The 25,320-nt window shown below is 36.3% G+C and overlaps 1 protein-coding gene across 2 annotated transcripts in view; it reads right to left on the reverse strand.

The window, feature by feature from the left end:
• The window catches only part of LOC115210766 (pre-mRNA-processing factor 39), a 78,024-nt gene that overhangs the window by 25,601 nt on the left and 27,103 nt on the right, over positions 1-25,320 (reverse strand). The window contains exons 1-2 of one of the 2 annotated variants that reach the window (XM_029779495.2): positions 8,451-8,576; positions 2-217 (exon numbers count right to left, since the gene is read on the reverse strand). In XM_029779495.2, the coding sequence (XP_029635355.1) occupies positions 2-61 (60 nt within the window). In that variant the 5' untranslated portion in view covers positions 62-217; positions 8,451-8,576. Of the gene's footprint in view, position 1; positions 218-8,450; positions 8,577-25,320 lie in introns of those variants that run through there. The other variant, XM_029779487.2, reaches the window with a different exon arrangement.

Genomic DNA, 25,320 nt, shown 5'->3' on the forward strand with positions numbered 1-25,320 from the left:
CCGTCGTCAACGAAGCTCTCCTGGCGACTGGCACAGTCAAACAGGGACAGTTGACGTTCATCTGTTGTTGACCCTGTAGTATTAGGGATTTTCTTGCTGCAAATCCATAGCCCTCCCTAGCAGTGGACAAGTTCAAAATTGTGAAATCTCACAAAAAATCTAAATCACGATTTCAGAGACCCTCACATCTGCCAGGTCTCCAGTAGATTCATTATGTCTGCAAAGAAAAATATTACATAATAACACAGTGAGAGCTTGATTCTAAACTAGGCACCTGGCATGAAGCAGGAAATAATCAAAGATCTGTGTGTGTGTGTATTCATGTATTATAAATTGGGCATTCTCTAAAAAGTATTGAAGTTATGAAGTGGGTGGCAAATATCAAGTTACTTGAAACTGAGTGTGTGTAAACATGTAAAACAGCATGTGAAAATATGTTTAAGTTATTAAGTTTAGAATAGAATGCATCAGTTCTGAGGAACTAGATAATAATACTTTTAGAAACATTGTATGCTAAAAAACGTAAAACCATTTTAAAACCAAAAGATGTTAGACTTTGAACTTTACTCTATCGATGTCAGCATTTCTAAAAACCTTAACATCTTTTTCTACTATGTTGATATATTTAGGCAGTAAAATAATAGACTCAGAGCATTGGACAAAATGCCAGTGGCATTTCAAGTACAATCCTTTATGTTCTAAGTTCAAATCCCACTGAGGTCAACTTTGCTTTTTGTACTTCTGAGGTCATTAAAAAAAAATACCAACCAGTCCAGTACTAGAGCTGATTTAATATTCATATAAATGCATTCTAAATATCAATGGAATTGTACTAGAGTTTCTATTTTAGTATTATAATCTTCTTGCATATTATTCTAAATGGTAAAAACTTTTCTTTATTCCCATGCACCTTTTCATATATTTGGAGTGTTTAGACATGATGTGAGTTCTTGGGTGCCTTTAGCAAAGTTTACTGGATTGCAAGCATTCAAACCAGACCACCACCAGTTCACTCTCTATCCAGATTTTTCCTGCAGACATTGATCTACATGTTAGACATGGCATCAGATGTACTGATCTCAGGAGCCTGAGACTCTGCTCTCCTTTATCCTCAAACTTTTAAATATGCATATATAAATACATTAAGTATTTCATTATACAATTATTTCTGTGTAAATTTGAAAAGAAAAAAGTCAGTAGTGATTATGCAAAATAATTCATATAACCTACATGATTACAACTTACTAAAATAGTATTCAGAATTATGTTTCAAGTATAAAGAGTTATTGTTGGATCTTAAAATACAAGATTATTACCTTTGACAGAGCAATTAAAAGAATCTAAAGACCACAGACAAGTACAAATGAACAAACATGTAAGCACTATCATTTGTCATTACTAACATTTTCTGAAGAAACCTGGAAAAACACCCTTTAAGTAACAGACTTATATCACATTCAGATGAAATCAGAAGATTTATTACATAGCTGAAAATGAGAACTTGCACTAAAGGATTCGGAAGAGGAGTAAATATTTTCTATTGTAAATAATGTTTCAAGTTGTTTGAGGATTTTTATGTCTCTGACGTATATTTTCATGAGTCAAATTTTCTAAAAATCAAAGTTCAAGATAGTCTAAATCAGAGATAAATGGAGAAAGAGTTTGATATTGTTAACTAGAAATTTATGTTGTCTTCAATCTTGTAAATAATAATATACAAGAGAAATTACTTATGAATAAAAAAATATTTAATTATTATCAGAATTATGACTACCCTCTCTCATTAAAAAATTAAATAAACCAACAAAAAAGCTGTTATGCGATTGACCAACCTGCTAATACTACCAACCAAATTTCCATCAAACTGCACCTTGCTGTTTTAAAAAATGGAAAACACATTGGACAACATAGTCCTCGATGGTGCATTGTCTGAAAATCACAAGATGAGATATACACAGCTGGAAGGTTTTTAGAGTTGACACTGAGCTAAAGAATAATAGATTTCGTTTACCAAGGGCATCCAACTACATGACTTGCTTCAACAATTTAAAGTTTCAAAACAATACATTAATGGTTATTTTATAGACATCTTCAATAAATTATAGCTAGATTAGGTATCAAAGTTTGTTTACTTATCCAGCATATTTAATATTCATTTCATTCAACAGGAAACCTTTTTACAACAAAGCCAAATTACTATTTTCTTTTGTACATGCACAGTATGTTTTCTTTGAACGAGTCAAAGAGGTGGTTTAGTCAATTATATTAAAAGAGCCTTTATGCAGCTACTCAACTGCCTAGAAATAGCTGTTAAGCTTCCCTTGGAGATATATCAGGAAAAAAATGCTCAGGGGATATAAAAACTACCAATAAATCTTTTGTCATGTCTGGAGAGATGAAAGACAGGAGGAGAAAATTGAAGAATTTCAACTCAAATCTACAAGGTACTGAACTATATACAACAAAGCATCTAATTTGCCTCCCTACTGCTAATAAATAACAGAATGTGTAAATACACAACATTAGTACTCAGGCTTTTCAGTCCCTTCTAGGCCAGGATATAAAAAAGATTTAGGTATGCTGATTATTTTTGCTGATTAAACCTTCACTACAAAATACTGAAATAGTTCAAATATGACTGTACATATAACTATGGTTATTAATACTGTTCGCTCACTTGAGGTTCAAGTTGTAGTTCATTTGATTAACCCTTTCGTTACCAAACCGCCCGAAAAAAATTTTGTTTAATGTGACCAAACCGCCCAAATTTACCTATTCATATTTAAATGAGAATATCAGAGCAAATCTCTTAAGTACATTCGTGAAAATACGTATTATAAAGAGTTCAACTACAGTTTTGTACAAAAATCGAAGTGTAATTTTAATTCCGTGAATTTTGGGAGATTTTTTCCCGAAATTTGTACCTATTGTGTTTTCAAAATTTGTAATTCTGACAAAAAATGGATACGAATTTCATTATATCAAGCAGCGAGTCAGAATTCGAAGGATTTTCTACTGAAGACCTTCATAAATCTAACTCTATGACTGAAAAAAAAAAGCATGTGGTATTTGATAATGAACCTGATGTTTCATTTTCCAAAAGTGAAAACAGTGAATCCGAGAGCTCCGACAGCGATAAAGAAAATGAATTGGCACCTGAATGGAGTGAAAATTTTAAAACTGTTTCTTTCAGTGATTTTTCTTAAGAAACTGGACCAAGACACAGACTTTCCCAGAAGAGTAAAGCCTTAGACTATTTCTTTTCACTTTTTCGAATGAGCCTATTTGAAATCATTACGGCAGAAACAAACCGTTACGCTAAATGTAAACAAAATGAAAGAAAGGATACTTCGTGGTTTCCCATAACCTTAAATGAAATTAAGACTATTTTGCCATAAATATTATTATGGGTATCAGAAAGTTACCCAGAATAACAAATTCTATCGTAAAATTTTCTTGTATACCCAATTGAATATTAGCTAATAACCCATTTTCTATAGCGATGTTTGAACAAAATTTTAATAATTTAATATTTTGTTGAATTTACCTGTATCTACCTGCAATTAGAGTCACTTTATGACAAAAATTATAGTATAGAATTGGTTGAGAACATTTCATTAAATTATCTTCCAAAATTCACGTTAATATATTGATAAATAAAAAAGTTATAGTTGTTTAATGAAACCAGACTAAATTTATGATTATGTTAGAAATTAATTGAAACACATAAGGGGTGTATTTTGGTCAGAAATATAGTAACGAAAGGGTTAAGATATTCAATCAAAATTCCAATGAAATTAAATATATTTGCATAGTGCAGTATATAGAGCATGACAAATTCAGAACACAAAGTACATATAGAGGACAAACAAGAAAGGAAATATGTTCATATGTTAATTTAATATATCCTTTCATGGGTTTCATTCATTCATGAATCATAAAATTTATACAATAATCAGTTGATTTGATGATGTAATCAGACTAATAGATTTATTCATTTATGAAACTCGTGTAAGGATATATTGAACAAACATATCTCCACTCTTGTTTTCCTAAATACACTGTACTATGAATATATATTTGTTGAAGATTAATTTAGGATTCAACACAGACACATTAAAGTTAAGTGAATGCTAACACCCATGCTAATAAAACTATAAAAAATATTTGTGAGATAGTATATTAGTCAATGTCACATTAGATGGGATATAATTGGACCAATACGTTGTATTTAATTAACTTGGATAACATGAAAATGAAAGAGCCAAATTGATTTAGTATCCTCAGCCGCTGGTCTTTTTAGCAGGCATTTGGAAACTGCAGAGCATTTCACTACATACCAAAACCTATACAGCTACGTGGTACAGAATCATTGACACTATTCCAGAGTAATTTCAGATGGGATGCCTTGATTGAATGCTCCAAGTATTGTGGATTGATCACATTTGACAAACTTATTTGCCAGATGATCGTTCAGAAATAGAGGTTGTGTCATGTAAACTGAATAGCTAACGAGTGCTATCAAACTACTTACATATTTTTGACAAACAACAATGGAAAGTACACAAAATAGGGCTGAAAAGGATCCAAAAATATCCATAAGAGAGGCAAGAGAGACATTAATGAATGTATCCTAGTTTCAGAATAGGTACAAGGCATGTTGTAAGCAGCAACTAAAAGAGCATCCAGTCAAGGCTATACCAAAAAAACCAGCTGACTCATACCAGTATGGAAAAGTAGATGTAAAATGCTGACAAACATTTGACAGAAAAACTAGCAGACATAGAAGGAAACTGCCCATGTATTACCTAAGGAGAGTGGGTAAGAAAGGGAATGAAAGAGAATGGCTTAACTTTGCTTAAAGGAATTATGATGATACAGTACTATCTAGAGTAGCGGTTCTCAACTGGAGGTCCATATAAGATTTTGTTAAAATTTATGTGCAATAATTTGGTTTACTTCTACAATACACAAAATATTTTAATTTTTTTATATACAGCGAATGGTTATGGATGTCCAGTAGAGAAAATAAGAATCAGAGGGGTTCATAGGCAAAAACAATTGAGACCCACAGTATTTAATTCCTAGTTGTATGGAATACTATGCTATATACTCTCACAAGATTTTGGTGCCAGAATTTACACAACTGCAACTCTACTTTTCCAGTTATTTCATCAAGCATGCATCATCTCCCTTGAAATATTTGTTTACTTTCAACTTTAGAATGGCAAACCTTGGAAGAAGATAGTTTCATTTACAATATATATTACAATATATATTTGGTGAGAATTAATCTAGGATTGAAAATGTCAAGAGTGAAATTAGAAATATAAAAATGTTATTCAAATATTTAGTCATGAGTGGTATGTGCTAATTAAAACTTTTTTTTGGTATTTGGAAACTGCAGAACATTTCACTATGTATCAAAATTTACATTTAATATCTATACAACTACATGGTACAGAATCATGGACATTATTTTATTTTTGTCACTATAATTTAAAGTCAATAGTCTCTTAAGTCTTCCATTAAACAAATCATAAATTTAAATGTAATATTTCCAGGTTTCTAATCACAAAGAGCAATTCTAGTGGAAACCTGCTCATTAACCTCAGGTTGAGAAATTGAAACCAAATGTAAACAGATTTTTGATTAAGTTAAGTGTAAATTTAGATTAGTCAATATTTTTTTAAAATGTGAAGAAAGAAACTAAAAAGAAAGATAACCCACCTATCAACAAAAATAGCTATAATAAAGATCTCTATACTTTGAATAGTCAAAAATTTAACCTATTAAGATAAAATAATACAATCAATTATGAAGATCAGATTTCAGAAAAAGCTAGAAGAAATATCCCAAGATCAAATAGTATTCATTTACATTAGTGAATTTAATAAGATATATAGTGCCTGTCGATAAAATCACCAAGATCAACACTTCCACTCAGAATTTAGAAAAAAAGAAAATCCCAATCCAGTGTAACTCGTTTGAACATTAATATTGCTAACAGTGAAAGATTACAAAAAGGATAATAATGAAACACAACAAATGAATAAATACTGGATTGAGACAATTTCATAATTGCAGGTAATAATACCTTTTGAAAATTTTTACTAATTAACAATTGAAAAGAGATCATTACAAAAGCTACTGAATAAAACAAACTTTACTAAGAATAGAAAAACATTCTACCAACTTTTGATCTACTGAATGACAATGTTTTCTGATAAATTTTTCACTATCATTATCCCTTTCAACACCAACTCACCAGATTAACACCTTAGCATTTAAACCAGCCTTATCTGACCCTAATATTCTACCTATTTCATGTTTAAGTCAGCCAGATCAAGCTCTCAAACTTAACCTACAATGTCATTCTGCTGCATCTTTAAAATCTCAAAGCTACAAGATAAGACATGATTAATTCAAAACAATGTAAATAAGCATAATTTGAGTGCTCTTTATAAGCAGCTGAGCTGAGCTACTAATTGTAGTAGGAGACTGGGTGCATCTTCTTTGAGAATGCGGCCATCAAACCACAAAATGGTCCATCAGTAACTTAGAGCTTAATTTTTATCTTACCCATTGAGAGGCTCTGTAATATTTAAATGTAAGTTTTTGTCTTTTATTAATTAGAAAGTTTATTTTGCAAACCTTCACATTATTGATTATTTTAAAAGGTAGAAAGTATTCTTGCTTGAAATTAGATCACAAAAGGGTTAATGGTTAAAGCATACACTAAATAATGGTGAGCCACAGCTAGACAGCTAATAGAATGTAGAAATTCAGTTTAATTTGACAAACTAGATATCTGATCAGGGATATTCAACAACTAGAAAGTTTGTAAAAATGATAACCAAAGAAAAGTTATGTACAGAAAAGTTATGTCCACTTGGAGTGGTTGCAGCATATTAGTGTTTTAAAAACTCCAGCCATCTTACTAAAATTTTCGTATATTTACATATCTATAAAGTTGTTGGTGTTAGGAAAGGCATCCAGCAGTAGAAAACAAGCCAAAAATGAAATTTATGAACAAGATGTGTGCTTCTAACCTATCTGTATCAGAAACTCTGAATAAAAAACTAAATTGGATCATGACAATCCATCCAACCCATGTTAACAAGGAAAGCAGATGTATGAATATCACAGGATTACTAATTCTCTGCTATGACATTATTTATCAACCCACTTTTACCCGGTTTCTTTGAAACTAATGTTTAAAACATACTTACAGAATAATTTTAGGCATAGCCATGTGGCTACAAAATTTGCTTTAAAACCACAGTTTTGTGTGCAATCAATGTGCAACACACTTGAGCAAGTAACTTCTAGTCTAGCTTCAGGTTGACCGATGTCTTTTGAGTGGTATTTAATTGGCAGAAACTATGTAAAAGTACAGGTGTGTGTGTGTGTGTACTATCTGATTAAAAAAGATTAATAAAATAAATATTGGGGGGAATGAGTGACTAAAATACTCATGAAGTTGTCCACATTAGTGACTAACCAGGAAAAGGGGAATTTGCTTTTTAAATTTCAAAGAGAAACCTCTGAAATAGTGGAACCATTTTAACTAAAACTTACATAGTAAATAAACAATTACTGCATAAATTCTATTTTTTAAAAATTCCATTCCCAAGATAAAAATGGTTATGATATTACTAATGCAAAACCCTATAATGTATATTTTACAAGGGTAGCATTTGATATATACAGAAGCAATTAGTGCAATGTCCTAAAAGTTAAAACTCTGCAACAGAGTTTGACTATTTATAAAGTATACAATCTTGGTTGCAACTGTTAGGCATCAAAACAAAAAAAGCAACCACTCAAGGCTAGTATATAAGAATGAAAAATAGAAGACTTGAATATTACATTTTTCTGTACTAAAACAGAATTATTAGAGCAACAGGATAAAGGTTAGAACTATAAAATAAGAGGTTACTTATGCATCACCTAATTTGTAAAACTACTTAACTCTTTGAAATTGAAGGCCACTGATGTTTCTACACTGCAGATGGTAAGAATTATTTTTATAAGATATAAATAAAAAAAAAGTTGTGTTATTTTTGTAAAATTATAACAAAAATTGATCTCGCTACACAAGGTACATCTGAGGTGAAACCAGCCTTTGTTTTAGCACAAAAAAAAAGGGGACATACCCAGTTGTTTAACGGGTTAGATATGAAGGAAAATCTATCCTCATATCATCAGTTAAATACTATATAAATACACTTATTTGAAATGAAGTTGTGTATATAAACACTTCAGTGGGTTAATCAATGTAAATATTGTCTAAAGACTAGTTTCTAAATAAAATAAATATTCAAACTTAGTAATTAGAAAGCATTTTTAAAAACTAATTTTGTTATGCAATTATTTTTCAGAATTTACACATAATAGAGGACTGTTGAAATTAATTTCTCCAAATTTAAGAAAAAATTAGAACTTACAGTAATTGCTTTATCCACCTCATCATTTTTCTTTAGGATATCAGCAAACTTTTTCCAGTAACCATAACAATATGGATAATGATCAAAGAAAGCATCAAATGCTTCTTGCGCATCTTCAACATTATTCTGTGATAAAAGAACAAAGTTATTTTAGTTTCAATAGTTAATGAAATATAAAAATTTTCAATCAAATATATTTAAGATTTAAATGGACAATACATGGAACCTGTATTGCTTTGTTGACACTAAAGAAAAAGTCTAAAGCACACTTATAATAATGGATAATGTTGCAACTGGTTATTGTTAGTAGAAAGGATAGATCCTAAAATGAACACTAACTGTTTTCCATTGTAGCTGAAAACATTTTCAACGAGATAAAATTTAGATTAGTCAATTTATCACCCAGGTTTGCTAATTCTGTTTGTAAAAATGAATTTTTAAAAAATTGATTTGAAAAGTAATTCCTTATTGGGAAAACCTAGCTTGAAAAATGAATTATTACTAGAGTAAATTTCTATTTTTAAAACAATAGAGAGTAATCGTAAATGGCAGAAAGTCTAGTGTTAGGCCTAACTGCTTCATAGTATGGTGTTATGACCATGTATTCTAAATTCATCCCTCAGATTCAAAAAGATTAATATAAATTTCTGATCTGGCACTGGCATGGCTGTGATAAGAAGCTTACTTCCTTCCCAACCATGATTCAGGGTTCAGCTGAATTGCGTGGCATCATGGCAAGTGTGTTCTGCAATAGTCTCAGGCCAACCAAAGCCTTGTGAGTGGATTTGGTAGATAGAAACTGAAAGAAACCCATCATATGTGTGTGTGCACCCCACTACTGTTTGAGAACTGGTGTTGGGTGTTTACATCCCCATAACTTAGCAGTTTGTAAGAGACCAATAAAATTGGTACTAGACTTTAAAAAATGAGATCTGAAGTTGATTTGTTCTACTAAAACACTTCAAGGTGGTGTCACATCATGGCGACAGGCAAATGATTGAAACAAGTAAAAGATAGAAGATCTTTGCCCCTTTAGTTTAATATTATATTATTATTTGATATCGTACTACATACATTCGCCGCTAACGCTTAAATGTTTGAATCTATTCACTAACTGCTTGTTTTTTCTTTCATGAGCTAACAGTTGATATTGTTCCTCACAAAATATAATCTTTTAATTTTTTAGCCCCCCATGTATGAAGTTAATTTGTTCGTTACTCTATGTTACTTTCTTCAAACCCCGATTGCTTAATTCTTCTCATTACTGTCCCAATCATGGTGCGCCCACCCGCTCCCACCAATACCGGATAACACTGTTTACACCATCTACACTGGATATCCCTTCTCCCACCACCATTACGTGTGTCTATTCCTCCAACCCCTCCTCCTCAATATGCTATTTCACTATGTATTACCCCTGCCCCTCTCCCCTAAGCTCATCAACCGTCCCACTTAACCAGTTATCTTACATTTCCTTCTGCTTTGAAATCTGTCACTGCCTCAACCGGCTATCTCCTTCCAGTCCCCACCCTCACTCGTGATATCCTACGTTTTATATCCTACATTTCATTCTGTCTAGAACCTGCCACCAACCCTACCTGTCATCGTTTCTCCTTACCCCACCCTCCCCACTGGTGCTCCCCTATATTACTTGCACTCTCTCCCCCCCCCACTTTCTCTCTATCTCTCTGCTGGAACCCTTCCCCGCCACAATGCAACCAAAATTTTTTTCAGCTGGAACCCCCCCCCACCCCAACACTAGAATATCCATGTTTCTGCTACGCTGCTTAAACTACGTTACTCAATGACCATAATGCTTGCTTAGAATGCTACTAACACCTAGAATATCAGTATTTCTGCCACAGAGCTTACATCTACGTCATCATGACCTTAATGCTTATGCTTACAACGCTGCTAACACCAGCTCTTGCCTACGGCAGGGGCCACAACCTTAACATGCCTAAATGCTTGAATGTTGTCAGGTCGGAAGAGAGATCAGATGAAAAATGCCCTCTTCTTTTCAGCCGCTGAATTGCACCCCTCCCCTCCACATTACCTTCCCAGTTTTCAGAGTTGGCACTGTCAATGTTGGTACACTGAAAGATAGGTCTAGTGAGATTGTAGAGATGCTTGAGAGAAGACGGGTTGATGTATGCTGCATACAAGAGGTAAGATGGAGAGGTGCTTCAGCTAGGGTCCTCACAGGCAAGGCACATAGGTATAAAGTCTTCTGGCAAGGTAACATGGATGGTGTAGGGGGTGTAGGCATTCTCCTTGCGGAGAAATGGGTGGATAAGATCATAGAGGTTGTCAGGGTTTGCGATAGAGTGCTTAAGCTCAGGTTAGTCCTACAGAGTGGCACAGCTACAATTATCTCCGCCTATGCTCCACATGCGGGGCCACCAAATGATCAGAAGGACCACTTTTATGATACCCTTCTCCAGGCTACCTCAAAGACAAGTGGCAAGGACCTCATCTTTGTGGGTGGAGATTTTAATGGGCATGTTGGGCGGGAATCAGGTATCTTCACTGGGGTATACAGTGGCCATGGTATTGGCATCAGAAATGATGAAGGAACTAGACTACTGGAATTCTGTGATGCATGTAACCTTTTAATTTGCAACTTCAGGAAGCCTGACTGCCACCTAATAACCTATCAGTCAGGAGACTCCACTAGCCAAATAGACTTCATCCTCACCAGACAGCGGGATGCAGGGTTGCTCTTACATACAAAGACCCTCCCGGGTGAGGAATGTACCCCTCAGCATTAGTGACTTAAAGCTTGAGGCCAGAAGGATTCCAAGAAACAGACCAATCCAGAAAAGAAGGATTTGGAAGCTAAAGAACCCTTCACATGGTCAGAGATTTAGGGACATCTTCATCAAGAAATTTGATGAGAGGGAGGAAGAGCTACAGACGTTGGACATACAAGGTAGCAGGAAATTCCTACGGGACAGCTTGCTGAGTGCCACAGACCAAGTCTGTGGATGGTGCAAAGTCCCTTCCAGACCTAGAGTTACGTGGTGGTGGAATAGTGCAGTAGACAAAGCCATTAGTGCAAAGAAACAGGCCTGGAAAGCCTGGAGGGATGGGGGTAGCAGGGAACTGTACCAGGTAGCCAAAAGGGAGGCTGGGCAGCAGGTATACATAACCAAAGATGTAGCAGAAAAGAAGAAGTTTGCCAATGTCCAGCAACGTGAGGACCAAAGAACTGAGGCATTTCGGATTGCTAGACAGTGCGTGAGAGAAAATAGTGATGTTACAGGAGAGAAATGTGACCGCATGGATGATGGGGCACTCGCTTTTAATGACGGTGAAAAGAAAGAGGCTTGGAGAAGCCATTATGAAAGACTGCTGAATGTGGAGAATGAATGGGAGGAGGAGAGCCTGCCAAATGTTGACCCAGTAGAGAGACCAGATATCCGAATAGACAGCTCCCTTGTAGTTAAGGCAATTAAGGGTATGAAACCAGGTAAAGCCCCCGGCCCATCAGGAATCACTGCTGAAATGCTTAAAACAGCTGGTTATGTGGGCTATGGCCTAGTCACCTGCATTGTAAACCAGGTAGTTCATAATGGAGTCATACCCAATGACTGGCGTAGCAGCACCATAGTCAACTGCTACAAGGGTAAGGGTGATGCTCTAGATAGAAACAACTACAGGGGTATTAAACTGTTGGATCAGGTGATGAAGGTCTCAGAGAGGGTCATAACCCATCTCATTAGGGAGAGAATTTGCTTAGATGAGATACAGCTCGGTTTTGTGCCAGGTAGAAGCACCACTGATGCTATATTCCTGGTCCGACAACTGCAGGAGAAGTACCTAGCTAAAGATAAACCCCTCTACATAGCTTTTGTGGAATTGGAGAAAGCCAGGGTCCCCGATCCCTTATCTGGTGGTCGATGCGGAAACTGGAGATTGACAAATGGCTAATAAGGGCTGCACAGGCCCTATACAGAGAGGCCGTCAGCAAGGTTAGATTTGGCAACGAATATAGAGAAGAATTCTGGGTAGAAGTAGGTGTACACCAAGGCTCAGCCCTCAGTCCCCTTTTATTCATCATAGTCCTCCAGGCAATAACAGAGGAATTCAAAACAGGTTGCCCCTGGGAGTTCCTCTATGCTGATGACCTGGCTCTCATAGCAGAATCACTACCGGAACTAGAAAAGAAATTTCGGGTGTGGAAGCAAGGGTTAGAATCAAAGGGCCTTAGAGTAAATGTAGCAAAGACCAAAGTTATAGTGAGCAGAAAGGCGAACTCAACACACACACCCTCGGGCAGGTGGCCCTGCTTGATCTGTAGGAAAGGTGTAGGTAGAAACTCCATAAGATGTACCCAGTGTAAGCTATGGATGCATAAGAGGTGCAGCAACATCAAAGGGAAATTAACTGATAAGATAGCTTTCATGTGTGGCAGATGCACAGGGACAATAGACACCACAGACACTCAGAAAACAGATTCCATCACACTCCAGGGGGAGATACTAGAAGTAGTTGATAGTTTCCGCTACCTGGGTGACCAAGTTAGTAGTGGAGGTGGATGCTCAGAGAGTGTCACCACTAGAATACGAATAGCCTGGGCAAAGTTTAGAAAGCTCCTACCCCTACTGGCAACAAAGGGTCTCTCGCTCAGTGTGAGAGGTAGATTGTATGATGCATGTGTGCAAACTGCCATACTTCACGGTAGTGAAACATGGGCTGTGACTGCAGAGGACATGCGTAGACTTGAAAGGAATGAAGCTAGCATGATCCGCTGGATATGTAATGTCAGTGTGAGTGCACGACAGAGGGTAAGCACCCTGAGAGAAATGCTGGGCATAAGAAAGCATCAGATGTGGTGTGCAAGAGCAACACTTGCGATGGTATGGTCATGTACTGCGGATGGATGAGGAGAGATGTGTGAAGAAGTGCCGCTCCCAAACAGTTGAAGGTATCAGGGGGAGAAGAAGACCCAGGAAGACATGGGATGAGGTAGTCAGGCATGATCTCAGAGCGTTGGGCCTCACAGAGGCAATGACAAAGGACCGTGATCTCTGGAGATATGCTGTGACTGCAAAGACCCGGGCTGCTTCTTGCACCAGCCCCGCATAGCCCATTCAAAGTACCTCGGATACCAGAACATCCCGCTGTGCTTGAGGAGACCTATTGAGTCAAGTACCTGAACATCGAAATAAATATCAATGGAAATAGGAGTTGCGATACCTGTGCCGGTGGCACATAAAAAGCACCATCCGAACGTGGCCGATGCCAGTGCCGCCTCGACTGGCTTCTGTGCCGGTGGCACATAAAAAGCACCATCCGAACGTGGCCGATGCCAGCGCCGCCTCGACTGGCTTGTGCCGGTGGCACATAAAAGGCACCATCCGAATGTGGCCGATGCCAGCGCCGCCTCGACTGGCTTCTGTGCCGGTGGCACATAAAAAGCACCAACCGATCGTGGACGATGCCAGACTCCCCTGGCACGTAAAAAGCACCCACTACACTCACTCGTGGAGTTGTTGGCATTAGGAAGGGCATCCAGCTGTAGAAACACTGCCAGATCAGACTGGAGCCTGGTGCAGCCCCTAGCTTCCCAGACCCTGGTCGAACCGTCCAACCCGTGCTAGCACAGAAAACAGACGTTAAATGATGATGATGAACTGATAAACACTAAGCGCATTCTCTAGAAATTATATAAAATTTCACATTTTAAGACTGATTCACCTTTTCTGAATTGACTGCAAAGAAAGTAAGTAGCAATGTATAATATCATTTTAGAGCAAACATGGAAAGTGTCAATTTTTTTATTTATTTATTGCTATACCCACTAGGAATTTAAAACCTTGACGGTAATGAGTGGGGGAACAGAATAAGATAAATATAGTTTGTATAACAATTAAATAAACAAAACTGTGACATTTCTATCAAATTATTTGACATCTTGCTTTGTAAAAAGTTAGATTAATATGAAGAGTTAATTCCTATTGCATAGGATCTTAAGGTGACAATTTTTATATTTATTAAAATTAACATGTAAACAATAGTTAAAAAAAACAAAATAAAATGTTAAATTTAGATGCCATACAGTAAATATTGACTACTACTTTATAGCGAAATAAAAGGAGAATGTATTATTTTTACATGAAGAAGGAAATAGCTACAAAATCTAAACGTATTAAATTTTACAAAACAGTAATTGTCATTTGAAAAATGTTTCCTTTCAGGAAAATATTTTTTCTATAGCTTATCGTTTTTAATATCATGTGATGCTTTATATTTCTATACAAAATGCAACGGAAGTTGGTGAATAATTGAACAGTTTCTATTACAGGAAATAAAGTAAGCTATGTGCTTTTATCACATGTAAAGTAAGCACGATGCTTTTACCACATGCAACGCATAAGAAGATTTACATAAAAATAATAAAATTTATTCCATGAATGAAGAATTCAGTTAAGAAAATAGCAAGATAGGGGTTAAAGCTGAAAATATTGAGTGGAAACTTTCCAAAAATTAAATCTGTTACTCTATTAAAATATCCAAATGTAAAAACATTTGGAGTTCAAAATAACTTTCAAAGTTATGAGCTAAAAATGATTAATGAACTCTTAAAAGAAACTGAATGGAAGAGGACAATTTCAATTGAACATGAAAGCTCCATATAAATAATTTGAATAACTACTCATGAGTAAACTGCATTTGAAATTCAAATAAAATTACATGTGGTTATATATATATATATATATATATACACATATATATATATATAGATACATACATATATATATATATATACATACAAACATACATATATACATACCTACATATATATGCATTCGCATTATTTCCTTCTGGGGCTGGCCGACTCAGAGCAAATCTCAGAATTAAACAGCCGAAATTTGAAATGATGAATCGGTTTCTGACTGAAGAATGAAGGCTTTGAATGACCCATCTGTTTTTTGTTCGTCCCTTCATGTATTTCACGTTATTTATATATGTAAAGTTTGATTATATACATACATACATACACACATATATATACATACATATATACACACACATATATATACACACATATATGATTTGATTTTGATTTTTCCAGTTTCAGCTAGAGCTGTGACCATGCTGGGGCACCGCCATTATATATATATATATTGGATGAAGATAGGTGTGTGAAAAAGTGCCACACCCTGGCAGTTGAGGGGACCTGTGGAAGAGGTAGACCCAGGAAAACCTGGGTCGAGGTGGTGAAGCACGACCTTCGAACTCTAGGTCTCACCAAGGAAATGACCAGAGACCGAGACCTATGGAAGTATGCTGTGCGTGAGAAGACCCGGCAAGACCAGTGAGAACAGTCAAAATCAAATCATATATCAGAAAGCAGGGGTTAAGTGACCCATCCGTTCGTGTCCGCTGTCAGACTCATCTGGCACCCGTGCCGGTGATACGTAAAAAGCACCATTCGCTCGTGGCCATTTGCCAGCTCTGCCTGGCCCCGTGTCGGTGGCACGTAAAAGCACCATCCGTTCGTGTTCGTTGCCAGCCTCGCCTGGCCCCGTGCCGGTGACACGTAAAAGCACCGTCCGTTCGTGGCCGTTTGCCAGCTCTGTCTGGCCCCGTGTCGGTGGCACGTAAAAGCACCATCCGTTCGTGGCTGTTTGCCAGCTCTGTCTGGCCCCGTGTCGGTGGCACGTAAAAGCACCATCCGTTCGTGTCCGTTGCCAGTGACACGTAAAAGCACCGTCCGTTCGTGGCCGTTTGCCAGCTCTGTCTGGCCCCGTGTCGGTGGCACGTAAAAGCACCATCCGTTCGTGTCCGTTGCCAGCATCGCCTGGCCCCGTGCCGGTGACACGTAAAAGCACCATCCGTTCGTGGCCGTTCGCCAGCTCTGTCTGGCACCTGTGCAGGTGGCACGTAAAAAACACCCACTACACTCGCGGAGTGGTTGGCGTTAGGAAGGGCATCCAGCCGTAAAAACACTGCCAGATCTGACTGGGCCTGATGAAGCCTTCCAGCTTCACAGACCCCAGTTGACCCATCCAACCCATGCTAGCATGGAAAGCGGACGCTAAACGATGATGATGATGATATATATATGGTGACGTCGATGATCGCCTGGGGCTAAATGCATCAGTAACACCCCTACCACCCCGCCCTGTCCCTAGCCACATTCAGATGGCTGATCCCCCTTATGTCATATATATATATATATATAGCAATTAAGGACAACTACTTAATAAGGAAAACTTAACAAGAAATTGTCAGGTAGATAGCGTGAAAACCTCATAAGAGAATAAATTTCGAAAATAATTATTTCTTATTGAACATATTAATTTATATATAGAGGGCATTATTAAGTTTTCCTTATTAAGTAGTTGTCCTTAATTGCTAAATTTTTATTCCGAAAAAACTTTTCCTTTCCCGAAATGCAATTCGTAAAAGTTCGCCATTTACAGGATGTAATATATGTAAACTCACCCATGTGCTTCGTTGATGTTGATCAGTTAGCTGATCGGCTTAAGCGGGGCAGGGTCATTTATTTATGATACATTCAGGCCTGCTGATGAATACGTAAGTATGAAATCACTGTGATACAGGTCTATATTTTTTTAATGTCTTACTTTGAAAAATTGCATTCGGTGGGATTAGTAATATTTTTGGTAGAAATGACTAATTGTCCCTCTTAGCGTGTGGCATGTATGTATAATTATGCCCTCTATATATAATATATATATATACATAATATATATATATATATATATATATATATACGTATATATATATATATATACGTATATATATATATATATACATATATATACGTATATATATATATACATATATATATATATATACATATATATATATCGTATATATATATAATATACATATATATATACGTATATATATATATACGTATATATATATATACGTATATATATACATACGTATATATATACATACTTATATATATACATACGTATATATATACATACGTATATATATATACATACGTATATATATATACATACGTATATATATATACATACGTATATATATACATACGTATATATATACATACGTATATATATACATACGTATATATATACATACGTATATATATACATACGTATATATATACATACGTATATATATATATATACATATATAATACATACGTATATATATACATATATACGTATATATTACATACGTATATATATATACATACGTATATATATATATAATACATATATATACATACGTATATATTACATACGTATATATATACATACGTATATATATACATACGTATATATATACATACGTATATATATACATATTATATATATATATATACATATATATATATACGTATATATATATATACATATATATATATACGTATATATATATATATATATACGTATATATATATATACAATATATATATATATACGTATATATATATATATACGTATATATATATATACGTATATATATATACGTATATATATATATACATATATATATATATACGTATATATATATATACGTATATATATATATACGTATAATATATATACATATATATATATACGTATATATATATATACGTATATATATATATACATATATATATATACGTATATATATATATATACATATATATATATACGTATATATATATAATATATATATACATATTATATATACGTATTATATATATATATATATACGTATATATATATACTATACGTATATATATATATACATATATATATATACGTATATATATATATATCGTATATATATATATCATATATATATATACGTATATATATATATACATATATATATATACGTATATATATATATACTATATATATACGTATATATATATATATATTATATATATACGTATATATATACATATATATATACATATACGTATATATATATATCATATATATATACGTATATATATATACATATATATATACGTATATATATATATACATATATATATATACGTATATATATATACATATATATATATACACATATATACATATATATATATATACATATATATAATATATACATATATATATATACGTATAATATATATATACATATATATATATACATATAATATATACGTATATATATATATATACGTATATATAATATACATATATATATACGTATTATATATACATATATATATACATATACGTATATATATACATATATATATACATATACGTATATATATACATATACATATACGTATATATATATATATACATATACGTATATATATACATATATATATACATATACGTATATATATAATATATATATATAATATACGTATATATATAATATATATATACATATACGTATATATATACATATATATATACATATACGTATATATATACATATATATATACATATACGTATATATATACATATATATTACATATACGTATATATATACATATATATATAATATACGTATATATATACATATATATATACATATACGTATATATATACATATATATATATTATAATATATATATATATATATATATATATATATTGCAATTAAGGACAACTACTTAATAAGGAAAACTTAACAAGAAATTGTCAGGTAGATAGCGTAAAAACCTCATAAGAGAAAAATTTCGAAAATAATTATTTCTTATTGAACATATTAATTATATATAGAGGGCATAATTATACATACATGCCAGGAGGCATTATATATACCTGCCAAACGCTAAGAGGGACAATCAGTCATTTCTACCAAAAATATTACTAATCCCACCGAATGCAATTTTCAAAGTAAGACATTTAAAAATATATAGGCCTGTATCACAGTGATTTCATGAAATCACTGTGATGCAGGCCTATATATTTTTAAATGTCTTACTTTGAAAAATTGCATTCGGTGGGATTAGTAATATTTTTGGTAGAAATGACTGATTGTCCCTCTTAGCGTTTGGCAGGTATATATAATGCCTCCTGGCATGTATGTATAATTATGCCCTCTATATATAAATATATATATATATATATATATATATATATATTATTAGTGAATTGAAGAAATGGAGTTGAACGAAGATTGAACAGAAATCCTTTTATTGCATTCTACACGTATATATATACATATATATATACATATACGTATATATATACATATACATATACGTATATATATACATATATATATACATATATGTATATATATACATATATATATACATATACGTATATATATACATATATATATACATATACGTATATATATACATATATATATACATATACGTATATATATACATATACGTATATATATACATATATATATATACATATACGTATATATATACATATATATATACATATACGTATATATATACATATATATATATACATATACGTATATATATATATATATATATATATATATATATATATATATATATATATATTATTAGTGAATTGAAGAAATGGAGTTGAACGAAGATTGAACAGAAATCCTTTTATTGCATTCTACACGTGTTTCGAAAGCCACAATTTACCAAATTCCAATTGAATAAGGAGACCATATTGTGTCTTTCTCTTCAGGAAGAAATAGGAATTCCGTTGGCAAAACAAATCGAACGAGGAGGCTCCTAAGAGCCCATGGCCAAACTGTTTATCAATGTATGTTGAAATCGGGTGGTGGGTGCGTTGAAGATATATACAGGTCAGGCAGTGGTCAATCCGGTGGGTGAGAGCACGGGGTGCGTAGATATACTTTGTGACCAAGACTAAGGTTCTGACTATTTTAAGAATATTAGGTGTATTATATGGGGCGAGACAAAATCTACTTAGAAACATGTGTGTGTGAACTGTTCTATATGTGCGCGGCCGTAAGTTGGTAAAAAGCGCTACACAATGGTCACTGCTGAAAAATCCGTCAGGCGGCAGAAAATATTTTATGTGTTCGTGTGTTCATTTAATCGCGCGGCCGTAAGTTGGTAAAAAGCGCTACACAATGGTCACTGCTGAAAAATCCGTCAGGCGGCAGAAAATATTTTATGTGTTCGTGTGTTAGTCTAATCATGCTTTGTCAAAAAAAAACCTCACGTCGTCAAGACAAAACACCATTCGCCTAATGGGAGTAATTCCCCTTGCAAGGGTTAATCATATCTCTCTTAAAAAGCTTTTTCAAAAAATTATTTCCAAGGGCTATTTTCAGATAAGTAGGGTATCATTTATAAGCGTCATTTATAAGCAAGATAAGTATAACGCCGCCAATGGGGGCATCGAAAAGCCGACTGTAAAAGTCCGTTTACCATCCGGTCTCTGGCGAACAATATATGGAAAAGCTCAGAGACACAAAGGTTGCACTTCCTTCTGCCCCTATCAAATGGGAGGGCCACCGACAAAATTGACCATTCCAGCCTGTAGCTTGAGTTCGTATTCTTCAATCGCCATATTAGCTTGCTAAGTACCGTGGCATGGTATTTATTCACGTCGCGAAAAGTTGCGTAATGGTTGGAGATTCGTAAGGCCAATTTTGACGATGAGGCCCCGACATATGAGTAGACATCTGAGTCCGCGTAAACCTTGCATTGGTAAACGGCATTTCTGATCTTGGAGTTCCCCGACATGAACCTTATTCTATTAGGATTAGTTTCTGAAATTAGAACTGCGTTACTGTTACTATATTGATTGTGAGAACTGCAGCCGCTTACTACTTTATTTTCCACTAAGTCACTATTAACTAACGGAATAAGCCCTGATTCTTCACTATCACTCAGAGTGCTGTAATTGCTAGTGCCCGTGGTACTGCTATTGCCAGAAACGATGCTGGAGTTGCTATTGAGACTCTCTACCCTAATGAGCCGAGTTGCGCTCATCTCACTACTGCCATTGTTATCGTTAATGACATCACCCTTATTTATATCTATACGCCTAGTATATAATCCCTGGTTGGAGCTGAGATTATCAGTCACTGTACTGGCTCTCATATCATTATTACTACTATTATTATTATTCATAATGAGCGTTAAACCGGGAGAGGACGAAGCTGTGCCTCCGGACAAAGGTGATAGGGTCTTAATAAGCAGCCTATTATTATGGGAGGCGATTATCTGGGCGAGGTTTTTAGTGTTGGAGAAAGCTATCCTAACTTTATGCGAGTTAACCGTGGAGTAATATTTGGAATTTCTGGGGAAGTTATTGGCGATGGCTTGTTGAAACAGGAGGGGGAGGTTAGTTCTAATCTGCTTACCAAAGGGAATTACAAACCATATATGCTTATTCCTATTTATGTGATGGGTCGGGAAGCCAGCTCTCGCATTAGGGTGGGTGATTCTCAGATGAATAACGGGTTTTGGGTTAGTGTGAACTCCCCCGGACCGATAATTATCCTTGTTCGCTAAATTAAATGCGGAAGTGCCTGCCCCAGCACCTGCCGCGCTCCCGTCACTACTTAAATTATTTATGTTAGTTAGTTAGTTAGTTAGTTAGTTAATTTGGCTCAAAAGCAAATAGCAAGGCCATGTAGGGGGACATGGAGTTAAGTACAGGGTGGTGTTCATGTAAAGAGTTCAGGCCACTTGAGGTCCAGGGAGGCTTTGAACAAAGCGGTCGTCGGCATCTTCACCATCTCGTCTGGCAGCTTGTTCCACGGATCCGCAACCCGGACGGAGAAAGCTCCTCTCCTTCGATTGAAATGAAATCATCGCAGGTAGAGCTTTTCGGAATGACCCCGCAGCCGACGCTCCGGAGCAGGAGTGAAGAACAGCTCTTTCGAGAGGTTACACTTCCCGCTTATGATGTTGTGGGCGAGAATGAGATCACCACGGCAGCGGCGTTTTTCAAGAGAACAAAGGTCGAGCGTCCTCAACCTTTCTTCGTAGGACAAATTTTTGAGACCATGAACCATGCGGGTAGCCAGCCTCTGGACTCTTTCGAGGTGCTGTATGTCTTTGAGGAGATAAGGAGAAGAGGCTTGAATCCCATACTCCAATATGGGTCTCACCAGCGTGACATAGAGTGGCAGGAATATGGCTGCTGTGAGCATTCCGAATGACCGTCGAATCAAAAACAGAATTCCGCACGCTTTGTTGGCAGCATGGACGCACTGGGCCGAAGGCGAAAAGGAGGAATCCACCAAGATACCCAGGTCCTTTACCTGATCGGTCCTCTCCAGCAGCAGACGACCCGGCTCGAAATCAAGTTGAGTTGCAGGAGTAGAGCCGACAGGCAGATGACAGCACTTCGACACGTTCAGACACAGGTCCCAATCGTTAGACCACTTCCAAATTTGGTGGAGGCATCGACGAAGATCCTCTATACTACCGCGAGGAGCGGCCAGTTTGATATCGTCGGCAAATAGAAGGGTGTGTTGCGTGAGGTCATCGGGCAAGTCATTTATGAAGACTAAGAAGAACAAGGGCCCAAGCACTGAACCTTGAGGCACGCCACTGCTCGCACTGGAGACGTCGGACCGCGAACCATTAACTTGAACTTGGAAGGAGCGATCTGAGAGGAAGGCACCAACCCATCGTACAATATCCGAATGGAAACTATATGCTTGAAGCTTGACAAGTAGTAGGCGGTGGTTTACCGAGTCAAAAGCTTTGGCAAAGTCCAATAAAACGATGTCACAGCATCACTATCATCGAGGATGCGCGTCACCAATTCTTCCATTACTAGTAAGTTGGTCAAGCATGATCTCTTCGGCACGAAGCCGTGTTGGGAATCAGTGATCGAGGCTGTGTTTAGGAGGTGGAGCATCATACTTTTCTTAAGGATGGTTTCGAACATCTTGCTGATTATTGATGTAAGGGAAACCGGTCGGTAGTTAAGCGGGTCTTCGCGGCTCCCTTTCTTGAAAATTGGGCAGATTATCGTTGTTCTCCAGTCTGCAGGTATAACACCCGTCGCCAATGACATATTGAATAGTCATGTTAAGGGCTCGCAGATGACCGGAGCCAACGCTTTGATAACCCGTGGGTGTATGCCGTCAGGGCCGTGACCCTTGTTGACATCGAGGCCTTGAATAACACGTTTGACTTGGTCCCGCGTGATGATCAATCGAAGCATTGGAGGTACCGATCTATCAAATGGAGGGGGTTCACGACCATCATCTTGTTTGAAAATAGTTGAAAAAGCCTCGGCAAATAATTGACTCTGTTGATAAGGGTCCTCAATCGATACGCCTGTTGAGTCTACCAACGTTGCAATCTGGTTGTTCAAGCGGGAATTCCGCTGGACATGGACAAAGAAGGTTTTTGGACTGCTACTGGCATTTGCCGCGATTTTGTATTCATAACTGAAGCGTTCTTTCTTTTCAATTTTCACGGCTCGGTCTCGTTGAGTTTTGTACACCTCAAAAGCTGCAGTCGAATCCAGATTTTTGAATTCAGCCCAAGCAATATCTCTGAGTCGACATTCTCGTTTAACCTTCTTCGTCACCCAGGGCTTGTGTTTCTTCCTCTTGGGAAGTCCAACGGGAACTGCCTGGTCAGTCAAACAGATTACATATGCTTTGAGGGATGACCATAGTTCGTCAACTGAGGACAACGTCATCAGGGAACGCCAGTCCAGAAGCGCGGAAGCCTCGGTTAGGATTTCAAGATTAATTGCAGAGAAGACTCTACGTGGCAGCGAAGTAATCGTGGGCGTGGAAAAAGTTGTGTGCATGACGAACTTCAGGACCGCATGATCACTCTTGGCAAGAGGGGCGCACACAGATACGTCTGACACTGATCTTGGATAGCGGGAGAATACCAGATCTAGCATAGATGGCTGCTGCCCAGACCGATGCCTTGTCGGATATTCAACATGTTGCGATAGAAAACAATCTTCAGCCACGTCAAGAAGGGCCTGGCCGAACCGGGAAGATGTACAAATTGATGCGGGCCAATCGATCGTGGGAGCGTTGAAGTCGCCTAGTACCAAGCAGTCATGCGAAGCTGAAACGAATCTTATTGCTTCGAGTAGATGAGCATCGTCCTGGGGGTCGGCCTGTAGACAGCCAACACGGGCAGGCAAAACTCAGATAGGCTCAGCTTGCAATAGATGGCATCGAATTTGGTTGTAGGTTGAGCATTTGTGGGTAGAATACCGCAGGACGGTTTGTGCTCAGACTTAACATACACAGCAACACCTCCACCTCGCCTTTTTCCTCTGTCACATCTGAAAAGGACGTAGCCCTGCAGGTGGATCTCTGAGTCCTTTACTGCTGGAGTCAGCCAAGTCTCGGTGATAGCTACCACATCAGGGGAGTCGCGTAGGACCAGTGTAAATAGTTCACTGAACTTTGGGAATAAGGAGCACGAGTTGGTGTAGACGATGCTGAGCTGTGAAGTCTGAGGGGCGGGAGTTGGGGAACAAGCAGAATAAAGGGCATCAGAGATAGCATCGTTGACGGGGGTATCAACTTCACTTCGATTTGCCCTCACATCACTTTCCCTGTCAGCACTACAGCATGGGACCAGAGGTAGGACTTGATTATCTGTCCATCTTGGATTCGTAAACCCTTCTCTCCCATTTGTTTTCTCATCTTTAGCTCGGATATCAGGTTCCTCCGGCGAATTCTCTCTCTTAGTGAGTATTCCTCGCGAAAACCCATATTGGGGTCCTCCCAGGCATGCGTCTGAGCTCTGTTCAGAAAGACTGAAGCCTCCCGATCAGAAGAAAAGATTACCCTTATTGGGCGTGGTCTAGAATCTGCGGTTGGGTTCGCTTGGAATCTTCCTAGCCGAGCGACCTTAAGAACACTGACATTTTCGTTCACAGAGAACAATTTTCCAACCAAAACGGAAACAAAATTAATGTCATTTTTAGGCGGTTTATGCCTGTATCACAGGTG

Source organism: Octopus sinensis, linkage group LG1 (genome assembly GCF_006345805.1).
Source record: "Octopus sinensis linkage group LG1, ASM634580v1, whole genome shotgun sequence".
Lineage (NCBI taxonomy): Eukaryota > Metazoa > Mollusca > Cephalopoda > Octopoda > Octopodidae > Octopus > Octopus sinensis.